Source organism: Pseudorca crassidens, chromosome 19 (assembly GCF_039906515.1).
Source record: "Pseudorca crassidens isolate mPseCra1 chromosome 19, mPseCra1.hap1, whole genome shotgun sequence".
NCBI classification, from domain to species: Eukaryota; Metazoa; Chordata; class Mammalia; order Artiodactyla; family Delphinidae; genus Pseudorca; species Pseudorca crassidens.
The window spans coordinates 15,870,564-15,887,020 of record NC_090314.1 but is presented as its reverse complement, the minus strand read 5'-3'; the positions used below and the strand labels follow the sequence as shown (position 1 = coordinate 15,887,020).

Below are 16,457 nucleotides of genomic sequence, written 5' to 3'. Positions count from 1 at the left end.
TAAGAAGTTCTGGGAAGAGCCCACACTCACTCACAGTTGTCTTCACTCTCTTAAAACCCTCAGTGCAGTTTCTTCAACAATCGAATCCCACCCTCACCACTGTGCTCAAGTCCAGCACCCCCTGCCCCTCACTCCAGCCCAGGTGAAGCTGAAAAATGCAAGGTTTGTTATAACTTCCCACTAAACTTACCTATATTCACAACTATGCAGACCTCTTTCTACTAGGTTCAGAAGATGCTTCCCTCTGTTTTCCCTTTACTCTATCCCTGCGGAGCAGACACCGTTCCATCACCTACCAGGATTCTCTGCTGCACTCTGAACCGCTACTGGCTCCTTACTGTACACACACTCCCATCACTCCCATTTTAAAATACCTGCCTTGACTTCTATCTCCCTCTAGGTGGCGTCTACTGTCCCTCCTCCTCCTCCTCCTGCTCTGGCAAACTGACAGTGCTTGCTGGCTCCACTCCCTCACTTCCCATAAAGCCTCACCCACTGCTATCTGGCATTTATCCCCGTATTCCTGAAACAGCTCTTGCTAAGGTCATCCATGACATCCTGACTGCCAAATCCAATGGATACTTCGGGCCTTATCTGACTGAAACACACTTAGGCAACTGACACTGTTAAGTGCCCATCCCAATTCCTGACAGGCTTGGCATCCCTGGCCCGGCGCTCTCCCAGTCTGGCCATGCTGCTCAGTGTTCCCTACGGTTCCAAACTCACCCCTCTGCTCTTCTTGCTCCTTACAATTTCCCCAAATAATCTTGCTCACTCTTGAGTTTTCAACCATCTCCTTCATATTGACAGACTCCTAAATCTATATTTGCAACCCAGACATCTTCCCCAAGCTTCAGATTCCAAAGTTATCTCCACTTGGACATCCTACAGGAACCTCTAAGTTGCCCCTAGTCGCTCTTACTTTCTCACCTCGTTTCTCTTCCTGGAGCTTCAAACTCATAATGCTTTTCATCAAATCTAAGAGGTACCACTAAATACACACACCCATATATGTATTTTGGAACTGAAGAAATACGATACAAATAAGTGCCCGCTGGAACCTCTATCTGGATGTTCTCAGGAACGTCAAACTTTTCATATCCTAAACTGAGTTCATTTATCTTCTCTCCTAAACCTGCTCTTCTTTCTGCAGTCTTCCAGCTGATGGCACCAACATTCACCTAGCCACCCATGCCAAAAACTGAATGTTATTTTGACTTCCTTTCCCTCTGGCATTTCACCAAAATGAAGCTCTGCTGACTGTACCCACTATTTATCCAATCTGTTCCCCTCTGCGTATGTTCACGGTTCTCATCATCTCTATCTGGACTTCAGCAGTAGTCCCCAAACCTCATCTTTCCTCCTCCTCTTCTGAATCCATCTTCCCCACAGCTGCACGAGTGAACCACCTAACACGGAACGGAAATCTGAAAAAGTCACTCCCATGCTCAAGACCCTTATGGAATTTTATTTTTGGCCACGCCATGTGGCACGCGGGATCTTAGTTCCCCAACCAGGGATCGAACCTGTGTCCCCTGAATTGGGAGCCCAGAGTCTTAACCACTGGACTGCCAGGGAAGTCCCCTGGGACTCTTATGGGATTCTTAACAAGGCAGGCGATGCCCTCCATGATCTAGCTCTGCTTACCTACCCAGCCTCCATCTCCTCCACAGTTTTATTGCTGTAAACCCAAACTTTTTATGGCCTCACATGTACCACGCTGGCTACCTCTTCATACCTCTGGCTGAAAGAATGCTCTCCCTCACCTGCCTCTCACATGTTATTTCTTTCAGGAAGTCTTTCTCTCTTCCTCTCCCAGACTGGGCTACAGTCATGAACCTGAGGATTATCACAGATTCCCAAGTAACACAAGAGCTCTATAAACACATTGTACTGTAGTTCTCTGGACTATGCATTCTCTCTCCAACTAGGTCGTGAGCTCTTGGAAGGCAGAGACTGTATGTCACATGTAGTGTGTGTGTAACGCCTTGAACGCAGTGGCTATCAACAAACACAAATGCAGTGAATGAGTTACACAATTCCTGTTATCTGACTCTTAGACAATATAAACCAACCTAAAAAGACAAAACACTTTTTCCCTGCACTACACTCAAAAAAAAAAAAAAAAGTATCATGAGGGACTTTAGGTAAGGAATATTAAGATAAAAAAAATGTGTCCTTGGGCTTCCCTGGTGGCGCAGTGGTTGAGAGTCCGCCTGCCGATGCAGGGGGACACGGGTTCGTGCCCCGGTCCGGGAAGATCCCACATGCCGCAGAGCGGCTGGGCCCGTGAGCCATGGCCGCTGAGCCTGCGCGTCCAGAGCCTGTGCTCTGCAACGGGAGAGGCCACAATAGTGAGAGGCCCGTGTACCGCAAAATATAGTATCCTTAACAGAACTATTACTAAAAAATTGGAAACCTTCTTTATATGCTGCATATTTAAAGGGATATGAAGGCCAGAAGGAGAGAAAATGTTACAACTAAGAGTTATTCTAAGAGAAACCAGGATGATGCGATTTTTTTTTAATCCACTGAGGCATTTTATTTCTATGTATATATAACGTTCCTAGAAAAAGAATACTCCCTGTGTGTTTTTATGTCTTGCTTCTTTGTGGTCCACAATGCCAGCTGAGTTGTCAGTACATGAAACCAAACTGATAGGGCAAGAGCAGAATATTCTGCTATTTTTCTAGATCTTTGAGTTGCACAGCAAATCCGGGGCTGATCACATCACTTGTTTAACTTGCCTGTGAAATTCACAGTTTTGCCCGCTCTGTGATCATCAATGATTTCAAATTCACCAGTGTAACCCTGCCTCATTATTACAGTTAGAAACTGGACAGTGACTTTGGAACACAACCTAATAACAACCTAGCACTTCCCTCTCTTTTTGGCATTACTGATGCCCTTGAGAGTATCAGCCAGGACATTCATGTGCACCATTAGTGGAACGGGAAGGCAGCAGAAAAGAGCAAGGCGACTTTTTAAACCTTGCAGAAACTTAAGCACACACAGTTAACAAATCCTCAGATTACTCTTTTTCAATTCCAGCTGCCTTCAGCTGGGCCTTTGGAAACAACTGAAGGGGAAATAAACACTGAGATATAGCTCATTATACTTGCTTTTTAACATGCACATTATGTTACGGGTCAAAAGATGAACTGTATGACCTGGATAACAAGCCTGGGGACAATGCAAAAATGCTGATTTTTGTTCAAATTTAAAAATCCAATTTCTACCCTGACCTTAACTTAGAATCATCACAACTACACAGAAGTAGGCTATAGATTTCCTACAGGGAATTCTCAGGAAACAACTGTGAGGTGATTTGACACTCTAAGCTGCTGTACCATAAAGCATGGAGACTAGTACACTGGACACAGTTGGGAAAAAAGGAGAGCAAAGGAGGGAAGAGCTGAAAGGGATGTGAGACAGACAAAGGACACTACTGCTGTACGTACCTTGGTGAAGGTGGTGGAGCCAGAGGCCATCAAAATTTGACGCACACGGTTGTGGAAGCGCTGCATTGACTCATCATCCACACGCAGGAAACACTGAGCTGTTCGCTCCTTAGTAACCTAAACCATAAGCTCAAGGTTAACTATCTCTGGAACTGCCACAGGGACAAGAACCACCACTGAGCCCTACCCTCCCAACAGAGCTCAACTGACTGACAATGAAAAGGTGCGCAGTATACCTCACCCCCACCTACGCAGGATGTACAGGCATGGTAATGCTACTCCTACTACCCCCTGGTCCCGCTCCAGGCTGTACCTCATTCTGTAGGTTCCAGACCCCATCCTTGTGGGTGAACTCCTCATAGCTGGTGCGGCATTTAGGCAGGATGCGGCACTCAAAACCACACATGTTGAACAGCAGGTTGGGGTTGTCCTTACTGTACACGGACACGAAGCTGTTCTCCCACTGAACTGTAGTCACTGAGCGTGGCAGACGGTTCTTGATGTCCCAGAATACTGCCCGACCCCTGCCCACAGAGAACATAGGGTCACATCAGTCTCCTAGAAGGAACTTCCCTTCAAAGGCCAGACTGATGATATCCCAACAGAGTACACCCTCCCACCCAGGACACCACCTTATAAATTCCCTCTAATTGTCCTCTGGGTCCCTCAGGTTGATTCCAGCTCCCACGGCCCCAACTTAGACTCACAAGTTGACATCATGCTTCATGAGGCGCATGCGGGCGTCTCGGGGCCAGCATTTCTTGTTATTATAGCCAACGATGTTTTCATTGTTGGGGTCAGGGTGCTCCGTCAGGTAACGCTGGATCAGGTCCCGAGCCTCATCTGCCGTGAACCTACACCAGACAAGGTGCGACGCTGAGGGCCAAGCACACTGCGACCTCATGAGGCCTACAGCTCCACAGACGGGGGCCACCCCCAACATGCACCCTACTCACAGGATCATCCCATTTTAGAGCCCCAACCCAGCAGCAAGTCAACTAAGGTACAAGAGCTGCTTCCAGAAGCTGGGCATGTACCTCAACACCCTGCAAGGATAACAATCCAGGCAAGCCCTCACCTGAAAAAAATATGGATGCGATCGATGTATCTGCAGAAAAGACGGATGGGGTGGGCAGCCTCAGTGGCTATGTCTTGGAAACTGAGAAAATCGTTTGGCATCTGAGGGGGACCAGCCATCTCACTGGCCCGGTGCAATCCCAACACAAGCAAATCCATAACCAAGCCATAGTACTGTACAATGAATGAGGCAAACTGCAGGCCTCTGATGATCCCATATGAATTCGTATGGTTCATGTCCTAGAAAGAAAGACAACTCTTGACCATGGCCAAGTCCCAGGCTTCTCGGGGCCCATCCTCTTTTGCCCTCCCCACAGCAAATCCCAACTCAGTGGGCCAGACGACTACCCCTCCCCCAATTCCTTGCCACCCTGCCCCCAAGACACACCTTGTAGTTGATGACGACATTGTTCTTGGCTGTCATGTAGTCGGCTATGTTGTGGTCCACGATGAGGCGCAGCAGCCGATTAAGCAGGGTCAAATCTATCTTCTCATACATCTTCTCAAATCGGGACTCCAGCATGACGTTGCATTCGCCCTCACTTGTCTCCCACACGTCCTGCAGGTTATTGATGCCTGAGGAGTAGGAAACACAGGTCTCCAGCAGGTTAGAAATTCCGTTTCAGAACTAGTGCCTACAGGAGCTATATCCCATTCATAACCTGATCACACAACCACTCTATTCATTCATCTGTATTGCTAGGAGAGTCAGCTGTGCTCAACATAACCTCAACACCGTTTCCTGGGTACCACGCACCAAGACAGTAAACTAATTATGCTGACTGGATGAGAAATTTCACACAGAACTTAATTCATCTCCCTTCCTCGAGGGCAAGCCCAGGAAAGTTTTACCTTGGCACCACTTGTAAACAAGCAGAGGAGGTGGTTCTGTGTCAGCAGGCTTGATCCAGGGTGGGAACAGGCGGCGCTTGTCAGCTTCATACCACAGGTACTGGTCCAGGTAGGCATCAGTTATCTTCTCCAGTGGCTCCACATCATACACTGGCACCAGGTGGCTATAGAGATCCATGAACTCAATGCCCACCTGTGGGACAAGGAAGCTGGCTCACACCAACCCACCAATCACCTGAGGCAACCTGCCACCCGGGTGCCGTGAATGAACCACAAAGCCAAAGGAAAACGTGGAGGGTATCGGACTCACTTCTTTAAAGGCTCTCTGTGTGAGGAGGTGACGCTTGATGCGGGACAATGCCTCGTGGGGGTTGTCATAGGCTTGCTCGATCAGACCTAGCTCCTCCCTCTGCGACTGGTTTAACCGAGACTTCACACTAACAAGGCAAGAGTAAAGGTGAAAGGGAAAACCAAGAGGAAGCCATCCCCAGAAGGCCTTCTTTCTTTGGACTCTGACGATGATGCCATTCTTCCCCCGTGACCTCCCCACAGGAGCCTGTCTACTCTACTCCTCACCTGTAAGCTTCCTTGAGCCGCTCCAAGGCCAAGATGAGCAACTTGGTGTCATGCTTGTAGGAGAGTGGGGGGAACGGGATGGGTGAGAACCTACGGCTTTCCAGCCAATGCACAGTGGTGGTATACACTGCCACCGCTTCTTCTGCTGTGATGTAAGGCCCGTCCTGCAAAGTGGACATGAGAATTAGCTTCCCACCATAGCCCAATCCCACCAGGGCAAGGTATGGTCCCAACTTCGCAGTCCACCCTCCTGCCCACCCCCACACACCAAGCCCAGCCTACTCTGCCCAACCTTTAGGTAGTTGTGCTGCCGCTCTTGTTCTGCCTTCAGGTAGAGCCGAGTGAGGCGTCCCAGGTTCTTTTTGCAAACAGTCTTGTCTACAGTGGCCCCACGGCGGATCCGTTCTCGGTTGTAGTGCGCAGTGTTGGTCCACCAGTCAGCCTTGGCCTTCACGTATCGAAGGATCATATTCTCTATAGGTGTTGGCAAACCAGGGACCTAAAAGTGCAAAAGGCACAATGAGAAAGTGATGGGAGCCACATGCCCCCCTAAGACATTCCAGAAGTGGTAATCCTGAGCCCAGGAAGATGATGTCTATGCCTCCTCGGAGTTGGGGAGATGCCCACCTTCCAGGGAATATTGGCCTTCCAGCAGCGCCAGGCTTCACTGAGGTGTTGCAGGATTGTCCGGGCCTTGTTCTGTTTGATCCCCTCAGGCATCATGTCCAGAATGTCATGCATCACAGCTGCCCGAAGCTCAAGGTCAAAATGTGACTCCACTCGCTGCTTTGTTACGGTCTTTGCCACCCCCTTTGAGTGTCGGCCTAGAAGTGAAAGTGAGTAAAAGCAAGATTTGTTGCTCCTAATAAGCGTCTCTACCTGCATGCCCTTGCTTACCATGGTTATAATGAAATCAGTAAGTATAAACAAAGCCCAGCACATGCAAGACAAGATACGTCAGATATTCAGAACTACGCTTCTGAGGAATTTCCATCCTGTAAATGCTCGATAGCCTCACGGCCCCAAAGCGAAGCCCAAGACCCAGAATACGAGGTCAGACTCATTGGAGACTGGGTCTTAGAGGCAATCCAACAGGAAGGGATTCTCAGTCTCAAACAAGGACAAGGGACAGTACAGGAACACACGTGATCTACCCTTGAAGTGATAATGGGAGAAGCTGGACACGGAGAAAACCACTTACCTTCAAACTGCCGGGCCAGGAGGTTACCCAGCCATCGCTCCAGCAAAGGGGTGATGCCACGCATGAAAAACAGCCAGACTCGCCAACCAGCAGCCCAGAAACCACAGCCAGGGCCCTTCCCTACAGGGCCCTAGGATTCCAAGCAGAAATCAAGAATACAAGTTAACAATGCATTCAGACAACAACAGAAAATTGGGCAGAGGTGAGGCAAAGAGCACACATATGGCAGTTAAGGGAAAAAATGGGAAAACTCTGAGACCTCCATATCTAAAATGGAGTAAATGAAGAAACCAGTCACTGAGATTCTCTATTTAGACCCAAAAGTGGGCTTTGAGGGGAAGTGTTGAGATTCACAAGATGAGGGCAGTAATGAAACACTCAGAGCCTCTCTCTAAACAGGTGCCTGGAAAGAGTCCTGACTCGATGTAAAAATTAAGATGGATCTGAGAACATGAATATATGAGGGCAGGGTCCTACCGTGTTGAAGCGGTAATAGATGAGATGCTTCAGGTCCTTGCACATGCGAATCTGCCGCATCAGCTTATATTTGTACCGGTACATGCCCGTCAGCTGCCCCACGTGGGCAAAGATATACTGCAACCCATCTGCCAGCTGCAACACAATTGCCCCATCAGGCTTTAAGCTAGAGCCAGATCCACCATCAGCCCAGGCTTCACCCAGCTTCCCCACCTGGAGCCAGGACTGGGCATTCCTAGCCTCACCTGGAAGGCATCCACATTGCCCAACCGATACTGCACATGACTGTCCACCACCAGCTTAGTTAAGCGCAGAACCTCTCGACACAGATGGAAAGCATTCCCAAAACGAGATTTCTTTCGTTCCTGGAAAAGAGGCCAAGGACAGAAACAACATTTGTCAGCAATAGTCTGGACTGGATGTATGCCCTCCTTAGAGGCCAGAGCAAACCCAGTCTATCCCTCAGCCCAGGAGACCCCTAAGGTCCAACGCAGGTACCTTGGTGGTGAGCGTCTTGACAGGCTTGAGGTTGAAGTTGTAGTCCAGGTGCAGATAGTTGAGATTTTTACGGTGAATGAGAAGGTTGAGCATGTTGTAGCCCTGGCGGCAAACCTGTAGCCCCACCTCCACCCAGTCCAGCTTTGTAGACTGAAAGAATTTGGTGGCTTTGAAGGAACGGAACAGATACCTGGGTGGGAATAAGGAGTGAGAGCTAGACTCCTGATCATCTCTGGAATGGAAAAAGTCTGAGCAGGGGCCCTAGGGCACCTCACCTCTTTTTTTGTGCTTTAGGGGGCCGGTGCTTCAGGGCATTCAGCACATAGTACTTAAGCAGCTTCTGGTAGGAGACCCTCACTTTCACAGGCTGCCCAGCAGGACAATGCTCCCGATACCTGAAAAAACAAGCCCACCAGAGCCTGGCCCATCTCTCCTTCCAGCCGCTCTGCTAAAGGATGTACGCCCACCCAGCTGGAGTCTTTCCTCCTGTACATCCACTACTATCCCCCCAGGTAGAAGCCTTACCAGTTCTTGACAAGGGGAATGTCTAGGGCCCGGCGGGTGCGACCAGAGCGTAGGTTGAAGGGCCGTGGGGCCCAAAGCAGGGCAATGCCATTGGCTGTATTGTCTGTATAGAGGGGTGTGTCTTTCAAGAAGGGCTCCACAAACTCTGGAAGCTCAAACTCCTCGTCGTCATCTGGCAATGGTTCCTGACTCTGAAAGAAGAACCCCCGAGGGTTTATTTAGCTCCCGCTGATCTGGGCAGACACTTGGGATCAGAGGGAAACTCTCTGGGGCCAAGTACAGTGGCTACATCTGCCATGGAAACTGAGCTGCCTGACAAGAGAATCCCTGAAGGGCCAGGGCAAAGGGGGCCAAGGGAGCAGAGAACAAGGCAGGGCCAACCAGGAAAGCAAGCAGCACTCCTCACATCCCAACTGGCTCACCAGCAGAACGTCTCCTAGGGGACCCCCCAATACCAGGAAGAGGTGAACACTGCAATCACCTTCTGTCCAAGCTCCGAAAACTGGGCTTGGGGAAGGAGATCTGTTCATGTTAAGAACGTAATGGAACGTGGATCAACATCAAAGACATTATGCTAAGTGTTAAGACCCAGCCACAAAAGACCACATACTGTATGATTCCATTTATATGAAGTGTCCAAAATAGGCAAATCTACAGTGACAAAAAGCAGATTAGCAGTTACCTAGGCAAGGAAGATTCAAGGGAAATAGAATGACTACTAATGGGTGCAGGGTTTCTCTCTGAGGAAATGAAAATGTTCTAAAATTAACCGTGGTGATGGTTGCACAAGTCTGTGAATAAACGAAAAACCACCGAATTATCCACTTTAAACAGGTGAATTGTGTGGTAGTGAATTACAGCTCAATAAAGGATTAAAAAAAAAAAAAAAAGAACACATTGGAAACAGACCAGAATAAGACCACACAGAGTCCCAGAGAAGAAATGATAAAACCCAAATGGATAATCATAGAAACAAAATTATACCAATAACGTGGTCTGAGCCAAGTGCCAAACTCTCACATTAGCTTACAGCTAGAGGGGAACACTTAAGGATGGAAAACACGTCTCCCTCTAGCTGAATTTTTATCTAGTAACGCTTCTGCCCGGACAGGAAGTCTCTCTTGAAGAGCTGATGTCAAACGTCCCTTCCTCTCACCTTGACAGAGTGCCTATGGGAAATTGGGTTGATCAAAGGATCAAAGTAGAAAGCTGGCAAATCAGGATCCTCAGTTTTGATGAACACAACATTAGGAGTGTGGTACCTAAAATGAAAGAAGAGTCAGCCAAGGTTCTCCTGCCCTGGCCCAACCTAAACGCCCACCTCTCCTTTCCCCCAGCTGGGTTCTAGCTCTCTCACCAAGTGAGGTGGACATGGTGTGGAAGGTTGTTGTACAAGTAAGGAAAAGCAATCTTGTACTCAGTGCGGATGGGCTGCCGGATAATGATCTTGTTAATATCATTGAATTCATTCCAGTCTTCATCCCTAGGGTGCAAAGTCAAAGATAAGCAGACTAGTTGGGCAGTTTGGAAACTACAATTGGATCTCAAGGATCAAGATGAGATTTTATGGGGCTTCCCTGGTGCTGCAGTGGTTAAGAATCCGCCTGCCAATGCAGGGGGCATGGGTTCGAGCCCTGGTCCGGGAAAATCCCACGTGCCGTGGAGCAACTAAGCCCGTGCGCCACAACGACTGGGCCTGTGCTCTAGAGCCTACAAGCCACAACTACTGAGCCTGCGGGCTGCAACTACTGAAGCCCGTGAGCCTAGAGCCCATGCTCCGCAACAAGAGAAGCCACCGCAGTGAGAAGCCTGTGCACTGCAACAAAAAGTAGCCCCCGCTCATCTCAACTAGAGAAAGCCTGGTGCAGCAACAAAGACCCAACGCAGCCAATGAATGAATGAATGAATAACTTTTTTTAAAAAAAGATTAGATTTTATTTAATCCAAGGTGCCTAAAATCTCTACTCTCTCCAACTTACTGTAGGTTGATGTCTCGGACAAGAGGCTCAAATTTGGGGCCTCCAGGAATGGCCATATTGAGTGCCTTGGAGGTAAAAAAGGCCTTCAGATCAAACAGATAGAAGTAATTGTCATCTACCAAGTCTGTCAGGAGCTGATTGGCCAGGCGGTAGAGAGTGGACATCATAGGCAGTGTGAACTGCCAGCGCTGGTAAGTGGAACCATTCACATACCTAGGGAAAAAAAGAGGCCCACGTCAGGTAGATACGCTAGCTAGCCAAGCCATACTACCCATTGCTCTCCCAGGACCCCTTCTGAAGTTCCAAAATACTCAGTTCCAAAACCCTCACAGGAGTGGTAACTCCAACCATCACTCACTTCCGGCTGTCCCTCAATGGCTGGTGGTCATAGAACCAGTCCAACACCGGGGCATCTTCCTCAGGGTCCAGCTCTAGCTGAATTGCCTCCAGTGGTTCAACATCTAGGATGTTGTCAGCATAGTCCAAAGGCGGCTCCTCATCATCAAAAGGGGGGAAACGCATCCTCTTGAAATGCCTCCTGTCTCTTTTTTCTCGACGCATCATAATCCACATTGACCTGGAAGTCGACAATGTCACATAACGGTTTATACCCACTGCCTCCACAACCACCACCACCACACACCATGTTCCAGCCCTTCTCACCCCCACTGGGAGATGTAGACAGGTTCAATAACCCAGGGAATCTCATTGACAAAGGAAATGGCTCCAGTGATGTGGTACAGCACAGGCACATCCCGAATCTGCTCCCAAGGCATAGGCATGTTCTCCAGGAGTTTGAGGACTGCATGGGGCATGTACTTTAGGGCACTGCAACAACAGGAAGACAGAGGATTCGAAGTGACAAGGTGTTCTTGCACTCTACCATGCAGAGATGCCACAAGGTAGCACAGTATCACATTCCACAGAAAACCAGTCTTACAGTCCAAACCCCCAAAGTTAGTACACAGGCCCTCCGTGACCAGGAACTCTGCCTCCCCACCTCCAGCTGTGCCACTTTGCTTCTTAAACATCACTGTCCCACAATACTGGGTGTCAGTCCCTCTAAATCAACAGCTGTTCCCTTAACAGACAGCTTTTAGGCTACCTCACAGTCTATTCTCTCCATAGCTTTCCATAAAAAATAATAAAATATTTACCACACTTTACTTTAACCATTGCCTATTATGTCACTAGGCTATAAGCTCCAGAAAGACCATTACTTCCTGTTCACTGCTATAACCCTGGCACACAGCACAGATCTCAAAAATATTTTTGAAATAAAACTTCCACAGCTATCTTAGACCAGTTCATTAAGTGGCTAACATTTTTTTAAAAATAAATAAATTTATTTATTTATTTAATTATTTTATTCTTGGCTGTGATGGGTCTTCACTGCCGCGCGGGGGCTTTCTCTAGTTGCAGCAAGCGGGGGCTACTCTTTGTTGAGGTGCGCGGGCTTCTCATTGCGGTGGCTTCTCTTGTTGCAGAGCACAGGTTCTAGGCACGCAGGCTTCAGCAGTTGTGGCTCGCGGGCTCTAGAGCACAGGCTCAGTAGTTGTGGTGCACGGGTTTAGCTGCTCTGTGGCATGTGGGATCTTCCCGGACCAGGGCTCGAACCTGTGTCCCCTGAACTGGCAGGCGGATTCTTAACCACTGCGCCACCAGGGAAGCCCAAGTGGCTAACATTTTTGTGTAAAAATAGAAAAGGGATCTGCTAAGGTATTTGTAGCTGTACTCATCCACCTTGGGGACACAGAAAAACAAGAGTACAAAGACCTCAGGAGTTAACTACCCCCGAACCTGAAGATTCTGGTCACTTAGGAATTACAGGAAACAGGAATGTACACGTGTCCTGCTCTGGGCTTTAACCCACTCAAAGATAGAGACATCTTATCAAAGCATCAACAGGACAAATTAAAAGCTCCAGGGCTTCCCTGGTGGTGCAGTGATTGAGAGTCTGCCCGCCAATGCAGCGGACACAGGTTCGAGCCCCGGTCCGGGAAGATCCCACATGCCGCGCAGCAACTGGGCCCGTGAGCCACAACTACTGAGCCTGCGCGTCTGGAGCCTATGCTCCGCAGCAAGAGAGGCCGCGACAGTGAGAGGCCCACGCACGGCGATGAAGAGTGGCCCCACTTGCCACAACTAGAGAAAGCCCTCGCACAGAAACGAAGACCCAACACAGCCAAAAATAAATAAATAAAAAAATAAAATAAAATAAAGCTCCAGTCCCAGATCAGGAAAAAAAATCAGGGCAATAAAGAACACAACTGAGAACTCTCCTACACTGTTGGTGGTAATGTAAATTGGTACAGCCACTATGGAAAACAGTATGGAGGTTCCTTAAAAAACTAAAAATAGAGCTACCATATAATCCAGCAATCCCACTCCTGGGCGTATATACAGAGAAAAACATAATTCGAAAAGATACACGCACCCTGATCCTCACCGTTGCACTATTTACAATAGCCACGACATGGAAACAACCTAAATGTCCATCGGCAGATGAATGGATAAAGAAAATGTGATACATCTATACAATGGAATATTACTCAGCCATAAAAAAGAATGAAACAACGCCATTTGCAGCAACATGGATGGACCTAGAGATTGTCATACTGAGTGAAGTAAGTCAGACAAATATCATATGGTATCGCTTATAGGTAGAACCTTAAAAAATAGTGGTACAAATGAACTTATTTACAAAACAGAAACAGAGTCACAGATGTAGAAAACAAACTTATGCTTACCAAAGAGGAAGTGGGGGAGGGATAAACTGGGAGGCTGGGATTGACATACACACACTACTATATATAAAACAGATTACTAATAAGAACCTACTGTTGGGACTCCCCTGTTGGTCCAGTGTGTAAGACACCGTGCTCCCAACACAGGGGCTCAGGTTTGATCCCTGGTCAGGGAAATAGATCCCACAGGCATGCCGCAACTAAGAAGTCCACATGCTGCAACTAAAGATCCCGCGTGCCGCAACTAAGATCTGGCGCAACCAAAATAAATTAAAAAATATTAAAAAAAAAAAAGAACCTACTATACAGCACAGGGAACTCTACTTAATACTCTGTAATGACCTATCAGGGAAAAGAATCTAAAAATGAGTGGAGATATATATATATATATATATATATATAACTGATTCACTTTGCTGTACAGGAGGAACTAACACAACGTTGTAAATCAACTACACTCCAATAAAGATTAATTTACCAAAAAAAAAAAAAAAAAAGCAAAACTGGAAGATCTGGAAATTATGACGAAATTCCAGTTATTTTCTCCTTTCTTTGATAACCACTCAGGTGAGCTGTCACAGAACATTAAAGTCCCAAAATGATAGAGCAGCTATCCAGGACTGAAATGTAAGAGACAGGGAGAAGGGAAAGGCGCCAAACCCCAAATGAAATACTTCCAGCATGTTCCTTACCCCAAGTACACCCTTTTGTCATGGCGAAACTTCCTGTTGGTCATGTCTCCATGGTCTCGAATGATCTTCCTGACGTGTTCTGGAGGCATGTCTTCCTTTTGAGCATCCACAAATCCAAACTTGCGCTTTTCCGCATAGCGCTTGGCCTGCAATTGCTGCCATTTTCGGGCTACAAGGACACCTCAGTTTAAAGAACGGCACACCCTTACCCTAACCACCCCCGCCTCTTGCCCTAGGGTAATCTCCTGTCAGGATGTATGACAGAGGGCAGGCACCGGGCAGAAGCACTCCCTGACAATTCTCTTGTCTACTCGCTCTGCTTTATTTTTTTTTCTTCATCACATTTATCATTGCCTACCATTTCTGTCATAACATAAAGTTTTTTTTTTTTTTACTGTCCATCTCCCTCATTGCAACTTAAACCCTGCAAGGGAAGGGGTTTTGTCTGTATCGCTATTGTATCCTCATTGTCTGGATCAGTGCCTGCAAATAATAGACGCTTTTACTTTTTTTAAGTAGATGGTTTTAGAGACTTGATTAGATGTAAAAAACAAATGGGGGCCAATAATTGCACTAACACCTAATGTTTTGACACTTGCCAAAACGGGGCAAGGAGCCAAACCCGCTGCGCGCACGCGCACACCCGCCCCCAGGCGCCGCTCCCGCACGCTTTCTTCACCTTTCTCCTGAAGCTTCTCCTCCGACATGTAGTCTGGCAGCGGGGCTAGAGGGCCGGGCACCGGGTTACCCGGCCCTCGGTAAGGAAATACTCCGGCCATACCCGGAGAATCTGGGGAGCAGCGGAAGAAAAAAAATTAACGACGGGGCCCGGGCCCGCAAGGGGGGCAGCAGGAACACGTCGAAACCCACGGCCTGTAGTCCCGCCTCGCTCAGAGTGCGTCCAGCCCGGCCCGATCCCTCCGGCCGTTCGGCCCGACCCCAACCGCGCCTCCCGCAGCCCGGCCCTTAAAGCCCGCCACGTACCCCTACAGCCCTTCACACAGACAGCCGCTTCCCTGCAGGGCAATGGCGGCAAGCCGACGTCCCCTCCGCGTTGCTAAAGCCAGGAAGTGCGCAACCCGCTTTCAGCAGTTGACCCAATAGGCGCCGGTGTATTCAGACGGATTAGAGAGCTCACCAGTTAGAATTGCGATTCGTGCCGGAGGGGGCGGGCCCACGGGCGGAAATATTTGGACGCGAGGGGGTGTGGTCGGAATAGGCGGAAGCCCCGCCTTCCGCGTTTCTGGAGCTGTTTCTGGGGCCTCAGCAGCGACTCGCGACCGTCCGACAGAAGCCCAGGCTTCCAGAGTTTTACTAAATTTGTCGAAGTTTGCACCTTATTCTGTGTCTAGTCTCATATATGTAGACTTGAGGTGCAGTACTAACTCCGAGTCAATCAGTCTTTTGTTCATGCATTCATTCATTCATTCAACAATCATTTACTGAATGCCTACTGTTGTATCGAGCGTTGGGTGGGGCGGTGAAGAGGGGAAGGGGGTGGGGGCGCCGGGGGTGGGGGGGTGGGGGGGGAAGCCAACCTCAAGGAGCTCCCCAGGAAACTGAGTGGTAGACGAGAACCCAGGCTCTCACAATATTCCGTGATGGGAATTCGGGGCCAGGGTATATAACCCTGCCTATCATGTCAAGGAGGAGTTAGTCAATGAACCTACCAAAGTAAAAGAGGCCTTGGGGAACAACTTTGCAGGGTGTTTTTCCCCCTCCATCTCCATTCCTATTTTCTCTCTCTGGCAACGACTACCCTATGAAGTGTATAATGAATACCCTATAAATGCTTCTTGACTCCCTCAGGCTCTGTCTATGTCTTGCTACTTGAATTGCCCTCCATCTCCTGCCTTCCTTGTTTTAATTTTCATGCCTCTTGCTCTATTTTCTGATAACAACTTTGACTTAACAGATAAGTTTGTTTGAACTCACACCAAGTTTATTATGGAGGATGCAGAGGACTTGTAACCCATACAGGTTCTTCATCTAGTTGGGAATTTGGGACTCAAAAGAGAAAAGGAGAAGTATGCAAAGGAGAGTCCAGGCAAATACCGACTGGTGTGGAGGTTCATATAGTTCAAAGAAGAGAGAGGAGCATTATTAAAGATGTGATGGAGGTGGGGGATATGAAGGATTTGAGGAGGTAGAGAAAGAGGAAGGAAAAAGGAATCCCAGGTGGTGGTAACTACTAGGGTTAGAGTTTAGAAAGAGAAACAAGCATGGCATGTTAGGAAAACAGGCAGCCAATCAACCTGGCTGCAATAGAAAGTGCAGCATCATCTTTATGATGTTCATCATCGTCACTGTAGTGAAGTCCTTACCACTTGTATAAGGTCCGCTATGTGCCAGGCATTATTCTAGAACCTGGT

The 16,457-nt window shown here is 48.2% G+C and overlaps 1 protein-coding gene and 1 pseudogene across 1 annotated transcript in view; both read right to left on the bottom strand.

The window, feature by feature from the left end:
• The window catches only part of PRPF8 (pre-mRNA processing factor 8), a 36,663-nt gene extending 21,445 nt beyond the window's left edge, over nucleotides 1-15,218 (bottom strand). The window contains exons 1-24 of the mRNA XM_067714470.1: nucleotides 15,070-15,218; nucleotides 14,765-14,875; nucleotides 14,086-14,254; nucleotides 11,310-11,474; nucleotides 11,005-11,223; nucleotides 10,647-10,859; nucleotides 10,025-10,150; nucleotides 9,824-9,929; nucleotides 8,668-8,858; nucleotides 8,418-8,537; nucleotides 8,143-8,332; nucleotides 7,890-8,009; nucleotides 7,645-7,779; nucleotides 7,168-7,297; nucleotides 6,594-6,790; nucleotides 6,259-6,465; nucleotides 5,967-6,130; nucleotides 5,701-5,827; nucleotides 5,391-5,583; nucleotides 4,927-5,114; nucleotides 4,540-4,778; nucleotides 4,169-4,315; nucleotides 3,775-3,985; nucleotides 3,462-3,578 (exon numbers count right to left, since the gene is read on the bottom strand). Of these exons, the coding sequence (XP_067570571.1) occupies nucleotides 3,462-3,578; nucleotides 3,775-3,985; nucleotides 4,169-4,315; nucleotides 4,540-4,778; nucleotides 4,927-5,114; nucleotides 5,391-5,583; nucleotides 5,701-5,827; nucleotides 5,967-6,130; nucleotides 6,259-6,465; nucleotides 6,594-6,790; nucleotides 7,168-7,297; nucleotides 7,645-7,779; nucleotides 7,890-8,009; nucleotides 8,143-8,332; nucleotides 8,418-8,537; nucleotides 8,668-8,858; nucleotides 9,824-9,929; nucleotides 10,025-10,150; nucleotides 10,647-10,859; nucleotides 11,005-11,223; nucleotides 11,310-11,474; nucleotides 14,086-14,254; nucleotides 14,765-14,864 (3,774 nt within the window). The 5' untranslated portion in view covers nucleotides 14,865-14,875; nucleotides 15,070-15,218. The remainder of the gene's footprint in view (nucleotides 1-3,461; nucleotides 3,579-3,774; nucleotides 3,986-4,168; nucleotides 4,316-4,539; nucleotides 4,779-4,926; nucleotides 5,115-5,390; nucleotides 5,584-5,700; nucleotides 5,828-5,966; nucleotides 6,131-6,258; nucleotides 6,466-6,593; nucleotides 6,791-7,167; nucleotides 7,298-7,644; nucleotides 7,780-7,889; nucleotides 8,010-8,142; nucleotides 8,333-8,417; nucleotides 8,538-8,667; nucleotides 8,859-9,823; nucleotides 9,930-10,024; nucleotides 10,151-10,646; nucleotides 10,860-11,004; nucleotides 11,224-11,309; nucleotides 11,475-14,085; nucleotides 14,255-14,764; nucleotides 14,876-15,069) is intronic.
• LOC137211820 (small ribosomal subunit protein uS8-like) lies at nucleotides 2,282-3,451 on the bottom strand (annotated as a pseudogene).
• Nucleotides 15,219-16,457: the final 1,239 nt, after the last annotated feature.